The 12,294-nt window shown below is 33.3% G+C and overlaps 1 protein-coding gene across 6 annotated transcripts in view; it reads left to right on the top strand.

Annotated features, from left to right (window-relative positions):
• Window positions 1-12,294, top strand: part of FSTL5 (follistatin like 5) — an 837,077-nt gene that overhangs the window by 705,097 nt on the left and 119,686 nt on the right. For 4 of the 6 annotated variants that reach the window (XM_051831717.2, XM_051831715.2, XM_051831716.2 and 1 more), the window contains exons 11-12: window positions 1,353-1,379; window positions 10,388-10,506. In XM_051831717.2, coding sequence (XP_051687677.2) covers window positions 1,353-1,379; window positions 10,388-10,506 — 146 coding nt within the window. The remainder of the gene's footprint in view (window positions 1-1,352; window positions 1,380-10,387; window positions 10,507-12,294) is intronic. The other 2 variants (XM_051831718.2, XM_051831719.2) reach the window with 1 other exon arrangement.

Raw genomic sequence — 12,294 nt, forward strand, 5'->3', positions numbered from 1 at the left:
TTAAAAACTGAAAAATTTCACCCTAAAATGCTTACTTTAATAATTTGTAAAAACACAAAAGATTCTAAAAGCTACATCACTTATGCCTTGAGCCACACATGAGGAATGCTAAACTCCATTTTTGGAGCTGCTGCATATATGTGTGGATTCAGTTTAACAAAAAGATAACTATACATTAAAAAGAGCAAAATAGTCAAAGAATTAGCTATGTATGAGATTTCCATTAATTACATTGTCATTTTGCTTGTATTGTTTTACTTTGAACATATGTAGAGTTTGCAGAACTTGGAGATAGTCAAGAGGCAGCCATTTCCATTAGTATATATTCAATGGACACTTTTTTTAAAATTTCTGTCTCAGTATTTTAGCTCTATTGATTTAGTTCCTATGTAAATTTTGAACAACTTAAGGTCCAGAAGGTATTTAGTATGTTCTGATGCAAACAGGATAGATTTAGCTATGTCTTTTTATTTATTTATTCACTTATTTTGAAAGTCAGTGTTACAGAGAGAGGAAGAGACAGAGATCTTCCATCTGCTGGTTCACACCTCACATGACCACAATGGACAATGCTGGGCCAAGTTGATGACAGAAGCCAGGAGCTTCATCTGGGTCTCCCATATGGGTGCCAGGGGCTCACATACATGAGACATCCTCCCCTGCTTTTCCCAGACAACTAGCAGTGAGCTGGATCAGAAGTAGAAAAGCTGGTGCAAGAAACAGCCCCGCTTATGGGATGCCCACATAACAGTCAGTAGCTTTATTAGCTATGCTATGCCAGCCCCAATTTATTTACATGTTATTCTATCTAATTTAAAACAGTGAAAACATATACAGCTTAAAAATAGTGCAAATAGGCCACTTCTGTGTTCAAGATTTTAAAAGAGCTATTCTTGTTCAAGTAAATTTCATATTAGTTAGGAATACTACATAATGTGATTATTGAGATTTTAAAAGAGCTTAATTTTAACTGGTAGTTTTTACGTATACTGTTGACTAAGTGAATTTAACTACTAAAGCTTATTCTAAAAATTTATTTCGGTAAACTAACTTACATATCCTCTTCTTTTCAGTGATACATAAAATGTTCTTTATTCATTAGCAAAATCCTTATTCCAAGGAAGAATTGGGTATTTTAAGAAATGCACAGAAGATTATTAGCTCATCTTAACATTTTATTGTTCTGTTAATATATAGTACTTTGTCTTGAATTCGTTGTCAGTGTTTGTATATACTCTTGCAACATCTATCCTAGAGAATTTGACCTCTTTAATAGTATTTTTTTTATATTACTATGCAGTTAAATCTCTCTTTACTCATTTTTCTTTCTCTTTCTTTTTAACATGCTGCAGTAGCTAACATATTATGGAGAGAAGAAGGTATTAAATTCAATTATATTTCATACTCTGTAACTATGTTGCTTGATTTTTATTACATTTATTGGCTACTGTTAATTTCAATAATTATTGAATTCTTCCTCATTTTTTACTCAGTGCTCTTACTTGATAATATTTCAATATTCTTGTATAAACTTTCTCCACTGAAAATATTTAACCCTTCTCACCATCTTAATTCAGTATTGATATACCAAGAAGTTTGATTACAACATGTTGAAATAATTTCAAGAGTATAAAATTAGGTCAAACATACAAGAAATCTCATTCATGTAATTTACATAATAAATGCTACCTAAATTTAAGTCTGAATAAGGATCAGAAGCATTTTCATACCAGTGAGTATAATACATTATATAAGAATTTGGGATATAAACTTGAAAGACCTGGACTACAGGTAGTCTCTATCACAATTATACATAAAAAAAGTGATTCAGTCTCATTGTCTCACAATCTTCTTATCTCAAAAATAAATGTAATTATTAATACTCAGTAGAACTTTTATGAGCTCCTTAAATATAGACAGCACTCAATAAATGGTATCCACTGTTATTTATTATTGTAATTGTCATGGTTTTTCCTCATTTAACCACAAAGACTGGGAAAAATGCATTTCGTCATCTACTCAAATAGCCCCTCAATTTTGCTTCTATTAACTTCTCAGGAGAAAAATGTCTGTAAGCCAACCTTACACTTCTGATAGGCATTGACCACGATTGCCTTGGCTATAATCCTAGATGGCCTTCTCCAGTGATAGCTGTGGTAAGAAGCAGAGATGCTGCTCCAGTGGGACCTATAATCCTCCAATAATTCTGGAATTTTCCAGTTCTATATTGTTCTCAGTGATGAGGCATTCCATGTATTTCCTCCACCCCACATTGTGATATCTGCTCTCCTTAAGTTTTTTAAAATACATTCCTTTAAAATTTGAATTATTATATGAGATTCTGGTGTATCCATACCATTTCTTTTCATCCCACTTGGCTACTTCACCTTGAATGAACACAATTCAATCACTATTCAGACATTAACGTATTTTAGAGGATGATTCTTTACATCTCTTGACATCAAATGAATATTTCTCTGGACATATTAAAAACTGATTCCATCGTATCCTTGTAATGGAAGGAACACTAACAAAGGAGTCAGAGAAAAGTCTGACTGACACAGCTCTGATGGCTCTGGCTTCAAATACAAAGCTTCTAATTGAATCAACACTCTCCTTGAAAATCTCTGATAGGCAAATCAATTTAAAGGATGAGAAACAACTCTTCCTTATACTTTGAATTTGATATCATTGATGAACTTAATTGGTTTATACTAATCCTTAACCAAAGCTAACTCTAATAGCATTATAGGACACCTTCAGATTAATTGACATCATGCTATGATGCATCACATGCCACAGTATTTATCAGTCTAGAATTTCTTGTTAGGGTTTTTTTTTTTTTTTTTTTTTTTTTTTTTTTTTTTGACAGGCAGAGTTACACAGTGAGAGAGAAAGAGAGGCAGGGAGAAAGATCTTTTTTCCGTTGGTTCACCCCCAAAATGGCTGCTAAGACCGGCGCAGTGCACCGATCCGAAGACAGGAGCCAGGTGCTTCCTCCTGGTCTCCCATGCAGGTGCAGGGCCCAAGCACTTGGGCCATCCTCCACTGCCCTCCTGGGCCACAGCAGAGAGCTGGCCTGGAAGAGAAGCTACCGGGACAGAACTGGCGCCCCAACCAGGACTAGAACCCGGAGTACTGGTGCCGCAAGCAGAGGATTAGCCTAGTGAGACACAGCGCCAGCCTCTCCTGTTAGTTTTTGAAAATGCACATTCTCAATATTTGTCCATCAATTTATGGTGCATTTATTCTTCATGTCTTTGTTTGACACAATCTATTCTTAAAGGAAAATAGCTATTATTTTACAGGTAATGTTACAATGTATTTAAGAAGTATGTTGAGATAAATTTTTAAAATCTTCTATTGTATCACCTATAATCAGAGAATTCTGTTATTTACTATAATAAACATTTAAAAATATATTTAAGAAGGATCCATGTATGATTTTTATTCATATACATGTATAAATTATTTTTCATGCTGTCACCATTATTGGTATGACATTATAATTAAAACTTCCTGCATGTAGAATTAACAGATGAGCAGAAATAATAGATAAGCTTGAGAAATCTCTGAACCTCAGAAGTTCAATATGTATAATTATTAGACTAAACTAATAAAATATTAGTTATCTAAACCTCCAAAGATAATGTCTGCCTGTATTTTAATCAGAATAATAATAAGAACTAAATATTCCTGAGGTCCTCTTTAGTTTCTGTTCCAGTGGTGTCATGTGTGTATGTTTACATCTTTACTTTGGTAAAAGACATTTATCCCAGAGAGAATCAGTTGTAGAATTTCAGACATTTTAAGGGCAATAATAAAAGAAAGTTGAAAATGATAATACTTCTCATTCTGACACTTTACTTAACTGTGTTATGGTGTATTATCTTTAGACTGATAGCTATAAAATTGCTTTTTAAAACATACACATGATATCTAGCATGACCAGAAGTCTGTAATCGAAACACATTTTGGTGAATTTAATATGTGTTACCTTACTGACCAGACCAATATTTAAGGCTGGAGAACAGTGTTTCCCATTTCTCTTCTGTTCTACTTCCAGTTCTATCCAAATCATCATTATAATTTATCAGATTATAGAAATATGTTAAGAAAGTAAACATCTCACTCATTTATTTAAAAATTATTTTAAAGATGCTACTAAGCACTTAACACTTTGAGAACTTTGGCAATTCAAAGATAAATAAATTCTACTATCTACTCGAAAAATAATTTTAATCTAGGAAGCTAAAGCTTGAGTCATTTCTACTGACAAGTAATTTTACTATATTAATTTTTAAATATACATTAAAACACTCAGCTTGTGTTTTTTCACTTTTTTAATTTTATAGCAAAATATAATAAAGTATTTCCCATCACTTATTGAGTGTATAACTAATTCAGGTTTATGTCATATGTCTTAATTAACATTGTTTTACATGGCACTGAATTAAATAATTTAAACTGTTTTATTTACCAAAGAATTTATCTTGCATACTACTCACAAGAAGTGGATCTACATATCACTCTGGCCAATCTATATGGTAATGAGCTCTGCTCAATCAAAAACGTGCCAGTAAGAATGAAAGCATGAGCAAGTCTGATTTCAGCTGGCAATAACAGAAAAACTTTGTGAGGTGCAGAGGTGTCATTCTGCTCTGTGTGTAAAGACATTTTAGCTCCAAGGACATGATACAAATGGGAACATTACTGAACAAAAATCTACCCCTGCTGAGTTATTGAGGGTGAGAAATGCAATGTAGAACATCTATTCCTGCCTATATCATTCTTTAGATTAAAAAGAGGAGATCTCTTCTATATTTTAAAATATATATGTATATGTGAAGTTTAATATATATATATATATATTATATAAAGTTTTGGATCACTGTGAGGTGAAGAAAACGCAGTCAATGAAAAGTTATTAAACTCCAAGACTTATTGAAACAGCATCATTGAATTATGACCTGCAGTTGACTATGTTATAAATGCTAAGGCAATGGCCGTTTAAGTAAGAAGAAGACAGAATCATAAAATTTCTTTGGTTATTGACTTAAATATATAAATAATTATGCATCATAATAAATTACACTGTATTTCTAATATAAATTATATACGTTATATGGTGTGTATAATAAATGTATATATAATACATAATATAATATATAACATATATAATATACTTATATCCGCATGCTACACTGTTATTTTTCTACAGTTTCCTTCCCAAAGATTCAGATAGGAATGTGCATGACCTCTAATTTTTTTTCTCGGTCCCTTTCATGTATTTAAAGGTACAATATTGATTAGAAACTCCTCTGGGAAGTACTTCTTTCTTATGAGACTGAAGTAATTCTTGCTTATGGCCTCCCTCTGTATAGAAAGAAAAACAAAGCAAAAGGAAAGCTCACAAGGAGCAAACAACTATGGATCACTCTGAGCCACTGTACCCTATTAGATTAGCAATCGACCTGGAAAAGACAAAGTGCATGTGTCTCTTCACGGGGGAATGGGAAACAAAGAAACAGCCTACACGTTTCCTAATCTTTCCTGTGATAGAGCGGAAAAACTTCCCCCGAAATCACAAATGTCTGTAATACACCACTGCCCAAGGATTAGTGAAAAAAGAAGTATACTTGAAAGCTTTATAATTGCCAAACTTTTGAGACTCAGGCACCCTTCATACTCAAAGATTTTTTTGTGTGTGTTTGTGGGAATGGAATGAGGGGGTATTTCTATCTGCTAATATTTGGGCATTAAATTTTTTTAACTTTTATTTAACAAATATAAATTTCCAAAGTACAGCTTTGGATTACAGTGGTTTCCTCCCCCATAACTTCCCTCCCACCCACAACTCTCCCATCTCTGGCTCCCTCTCCCATTCCATTTACATAAAGATTCATTTTCAATTATCTTTATATACAGATCAATTCAGTATATATTAAGTAAAGATTTCAACAGTGTGCACCCACACAGAAACACAAAGTATAAGTACTTTACACTTCTGTTTGAGTACTAGTTATAGCATTAATTCACATTGTATAACACATTAAGGACAGAGATCCTACATGAGGAGTAAGTGCACAGCGTTTCCTATTGTTGACTTAACAATTTGACACTCTTGTTTATGGTGTCAGTAATCACCCTAGGCTCTTTTTATGAGTTACAAGGCTATGGAAGCCTTTTGAGTTTGCCAACTGCAATCTTATTTGGACAAGCTCATAGTCAAAGTGGAAGTTCTCTCCTCCCTTCAGAGAAAGGTACCTCCTTCTTTGATGGCCTATGCTTTCTGCTGGGATTTCACTCGCGGAGATCTTTCATTTAGTTTTTTTTTCTCCCCAGAGTGTCTTGGCTTTCCATGCCTGAAATACTCTCATGGGCTTTTCAGCCGGATCCGCATGCCTTAAGGGCTGATTCTGAGGCCAGAGTGCTGTTTAGGACATCTGCCATTCTATGGGTCTGCTGTGTATCTCGCTTCCCATGTTGGATCATTCTCCCCTTTTTAATTCTATTGGTTGGTATTAGCAGACACTAGTCTTGTTTATGTGATCCCTTTGACTCTTAATCCTATCATTATGATCAATTGTGAACTGAAATTGATCACTTTGACTAGTGAGATGGCCTTGGTACATGCTACCTTGATGGGATTAAATTGGAATCCCCTGGCACATTTCTAACTCTACCATTTGGGGCAAGTCCAATTGAGCATGGACATTAAAGATTAAAACAGAAATTTGAAAGATATGCATTGATTAATTAACATTATAAGGAGACATCATAAACCCATTACTTGGTGCAATAAGTAGAATAAGTAGCACAATATTTTTTAAAAGATGCATTTTTCAAATCAAATTAGTAGAAACTTTGTTTTGCATTCTGCAGATCTCTTTAGTGTTTTGTTAAACAGAAGATTATGGATTCTTGCATCTATTTCTACATTGAATTGTTTCAAATCACATATGACATCATTCTTCATGTAGTCCACTGAAAACTTCACTCTGGGAGACAAGGAGAAGGAAAATGCAAATGACATCTTAGTATAATTATGAACCAGTGTTTACTTCATGGACTCTATGGGAAGGTCAACTTGAGAAATACACTACTATAAAGTCAACCTTATGTATAGCAGGCTTCTGTACCATTAATTTATATATATGTATGATATATATAAACTAATATCCTAGAAGACCTACATTTGGCATAGAAAACCAAAAACAGTACGTTTTAATTAGGTTTGAGGAAAAAATGAAGACACTATTCAAATTTGGGACTCAGTTATTTCATCATTTGCTTTTTTCTGGTAGTTTTTCAGGGGAGCAAACACCACTGTAGACATCATGGCATTATCATTTATTGGTATTTTCCAGCGTTCCAGTTACTTTGCTAAGTGTTTTACCTTCTTACTCTCATTTAATTCTTGGAACAGCTTCATGGCATAAGTATAATCATCATCTACAAATTCGATATGAGGAAATTGGCTGATTCATTAGCAGTCCCTGGTAAAAGATGAAGTGCTGTAGCTATGTTTTGCCTCCATTCTGTCTAAATTAAGAGGAGGAAGTTTATGTCTCTTTTTTATGTTCCCTCACTCCTGCTCTCCAAAAAAGATTTCATGTAGAATCTTAGTAATTAGTATGAATACATACACATACATATTATTGTTCTTTACACATAAAGTTAATGAATACCTCAAGTGAAAATTTGTATGATCTTTCATTTCAAGCATGTCTTTCATCAGTTAATTCATATTTTATGGAATATATCTTCAATTAATTTATATATGCATAACACTATAGCAGCAAACAAAAGGAAATAACTGTTCAGATCTTAAATTTTGCTTCTAAAATCTAAATAAAAATTTTAAGGAACAAAATATGTCTTGCAATAAAAGGCAAAATATCGCCACTTGTGAGTAAGGACAGAAAGAACTCACAGACAGCTATACCGGTGTCAAGTTGTATTTAATGAACACTGAAATTGTTATATAGGTGTTTATTTTGTATTATTATTTTAACATATTTATATGTGGTATTTTGTGGCCATTACTTATTCATAAATTCTAGAAAGTCACTCTCCCTCTGAAACAATAAATTTAAAAACCTAAACTGTGCCAAATAATGCCACTTTCTTCTCAAGAAACTTGAAAAGTAGGTTATGCCATTTATAAAAATGCCTATTTGTAATTCATATCTTAAAAAGAAAACAGACTCTCAGATTTGAAAGGGTGTTTTGGATGGATGAAGCATTTTTTAGAGAAAAATACAGCATAGAAATTTCATCAGTGCAAGAAATTATAATGAAATCCCTTTGTCTCTATTGTGTGCAAAATATTATAAAATAGCATAATACGGAAAATATCTCAAGAAATCTTGCAAACAATCTTGACTCACAGAAGCTGTAAGGTTCAAGCACCTTCAAAATCAGTTTAGAGGAAGCATTTGAAGAACAATGGAAGGTAGACATGTCCATTTAAAAATATTCAGAGCTTTGTAATAAACATCAAATGTGGTCTGTAACTGGCACAACTGAAATCAGATACCATATTATGATTTGCTTATGTTCACAGATTTCAACAATAGTGTTCAGGAATCAATAACAGTCAACTGAAAGTTATTGGTAAATGGCATAAAATCAATCTTACATTAATGTTTACGTGGAGGCTTTACTGATATAAATCAAAGAGTTTTTGCATCAGTACTGAGGTTTTTATAAACCTTATCCTTTGGGCATAGAATTTTCATTGTGTTATGCACAAATGAAATTATAAATAACTGCTGAAAACTAGTAATTTTTACTTTATGAAAAATGTGTCTTGAATATCATTCTATGCTGTTTCCACTAAGGTTCAAAAATATCCCATCAATTATATGGTCTTTGGAGTGTTAGTGCATAATTGATAATAATTATGTCTTAAAATATGAGTGCTATGGATCACTTATAAAATTACAAAAGAGATACCAAACTGGCACCATGTACAATGTATATGTATTTTAGGTTCAAATAATTTTGAATGCTACAAAGAAATAATGTATACATGTTATGTATGAACTACTAAAAAGCCATAATTAATTTTGAAACCATTTTCTTTTAGATCTTAAGAAAAGATGAATACATGTCCAGATAGGCAAAATGTGTGACTTTTTCATTTTCTAATAACGTGTATAAGATTACCTGTGACAAATTTGATGATGAAATATTTCATAAACCAATGCATTTTCATTGTGATTCTTATGGGTGCAAAGCTCCAGGCTAGACTTAATAGACCTTTGAGGTATTCTAAATTGGAAAAAAAATATATGCTTCAGGAATATTTTTGTATTTAAATAAATTATCTTCCCCTAAACAGATGTTTTTAGAATTTAAACATATTAAACAACATTGATTTGGCTTTCCAAACTATCAGTATTTCAGTTTTGCTGCTTATCTTCAAAGAACAGGAGTTATCACAGAAATATATAAGGCATTTTTGCCTGAATAAATTTGTACAAATCAAGACAAACAGACAAAGCAACGTGGGTCCAGAAAGAAAGGCCTACATGGGCTTAGGGCTGGGCTCGTTGGAACAGTGTAGAGCAATCAGAATACATGTTCAAGAATAGCTGGAATCTCCCTCAACTCAGTCACCTGTTAACCCCAACTGTATACTAGGTGTGAAACTTGTAGACTCCTGCATCCTGTATGTAGAGGTTTTTCAAATAAGTGGACAGATTTCTGAGATGTCCCAGATCTGTAGTGTGAAAAAATTTTAAAGTATGATTTAAGTCATTACACTGAGATTTCTCTAAGACCTTAAGATAATTGTTTTTAAAGTCCATAAGTAGAATCCTCTCCTCAAATTACAGTATAAAAGCCCATATGTAAAACCACTGGATGGGATTATTTTGACAATTGCTAGTTGAGGACAACATATTCTCCGAAATCTTGAGCACTTGGTCCTTGGATCCTGTCTATCTTTGTGTGAACTAAACTCCTACCAAGAATGCAATGTAGTTTTCCCTAGTGAGCCCTGGTAAAAATAATGGAATGTAAATTGTATTCTTCAAAACAATGTTTTTCACCTTAATTAACATGTACATTAAAAATAGAAAGCAATTAACATAATCTATGTATCAAAAATGTCTAATTGTTTTGAAGTATACGAAACATTCATTGAACTATATTCAAGAAACCACTGAATTGCAAATCAGGAAGAGTGCAGTAGAATGTCTGCATAATATCAAAAAGTGGCTCGGGTATACAGAAAGGCCCCATGTGACTTGCTTTATTAACTTTACACAGCTTCATACATTGATCTCCTGCTGGGGATGTGCGGGACACTGTGTTTTTGCTATAAAGGTTTCTGATAACTTTATTTTGAACTTTTGAATATGTTTTTATTCTTAAGGTCTGGGAATTGGGAACATGTTCTATGTTTTTTATGAAGATGGAATCAAAGTGATACAACCCATAGAATGTGAATTTCAGAGGCATATTAAGCCTAGTGAAAAGCTCCTTGGATTTCAGGCAAGTATCTGAAAAATTCCTTTGCTGTTTCATACCGCAGCTTTGTTAAGTGGAATTGTGTTTTGGATATACAGTGAAACCTATGCACATTTGAGACTTTGTTGGGAGGAAAATGTTACACTTTTGATATTGGCTGAGACTTTATGCAGGTTTTATATCTGAGATTTTAAAAAAAAGTATTGTGTATTCCCAAGAAGCTATTTGTAATTAAAATGAAGATGATAGAAGCAAAATACCAAGAGGGAACACCACATGTAATGACTTCACCTGCTCCTTAATTGAGAATGACTCCTGTTTTTGTGAGCAATGGTTAATTTCATAAAAATGAAAATGTGTATAATTTCCTGGTGGAAGATTGGGATGCATTAGATGCTCTGTAAATGTTAATGTTTTTATTTTTTATTTCATTTTTCATGAAGTCACGAAATGGATATTTAGATTCGTATGGAAAAGTAGACTTCTACTTCGTATTTCCCATGAAATATTTTGATTTGTAAAATATTGGTACTACATTCCGGAAATCAAAATCAGTAACAAAATGTGCATCAATTTGATACATTAAGGACTATCTTTTATTTTGGCAGCATAATGAAAACTTATTAATTATTTCTATCTTGCCCTGGCTGTGTTTATTTCCAGATAAATATATGCACACCACAGCATGTAGTCATGCCGCCCAATCATTCTTACACTACTGCGGACTTCCACTAAAAATGCAAAACTACTGTCGGTTGCAAAGAACACCTTATCAAGGAAACCTCTCCTGGCTCACATTTAAAGTTGATGTGGCCATGGGGCTTGACTAAAATACATATTTAATGTCAAAGTTTGGGTCATTTATTTTCAACTTATGATTCTAGCCTATCAGCATACAGTCTTGCTGTCATATAATGATATATGAAGACAAAAATTTACACTTTAAAGTCTTGCCCTACAATGAAAGAGGGAAAATATTTTGAGAGTGAGATAGGATAGACAAGCTTCCTTGCACATACTCTCTAGGAGAAAGCAAACTAATGCTTCTTATTTACATAAAGCCGAGTGTTCAATTGATGATGGTCATGTCTGTTTCAAGCAAATGAAACTATTTTCAGTTTTAAAATATCTCAATCATGGACAAAATTAATAAATGGAATTATCAACATTTGGTTAAATTATAGCTTAACTACAAGCACAAAACATTTCAAATCATACATGCTATGTTAGTTTCTTTTGTAACCTTATTATTTAAAAACCCATTTATGTTATTTATCTGATAGGCAGAGAGACCTTACATTATGTCTACATTAAATAAGGTGTATTTATGAGCATATATATGTACAATAAGCAGATGAATAAAACACACATAAATAAAACCACACATTCTTGATACAGACCAATCCCCAAAACTTATGGGAGGAGTTGTTATAGAACCTCCCGAAACTGGGTCTGCTCTCCCAAGTGCAGAAATCCCATCACTGACAGTGGGGTGGCAGGAGAAAGGTGTTTATTGCACAGTACAGAGCAAGAAGCCAGGCAACTTTTCATTTATTTCACAGGCTTCCCAGGGGATAGAGTGGAGGTTCTTACAGATTCTGGCTGGTACTGACAGGTGCATGTTCACCTCTTCTCCAAGTTCCTGGTTGGTTGGAAGTGCTTGTGGGTTTCCTTTGATTGGCTGGGGTGATGCTGTGTCCTCTAGAAAATTTGCATGATGGTCAAGTGGGGTTCAATCATTCTGGGGATACATGCAGGTGGTAATTTATTTCTGCCCTGAACCTGGAATTCTCCTGCCCATTACCTAGAAAT

Source organism: Oryctolagus cuniculus, chromosome 8 (assembly GCF_964237555.1).
Source record: "Oryctolagus cuniculus chromosome 8, mOryCun1.1, whole genome shotgun sequence".
NCBI classification, from domain to species: domain Eukaryota; kingdom Metazoa; phylum Chordata; class Mammalia; order Lagomorpha; family Leporidae; genus Oryctolagus; species Oryctolagus cuniculus.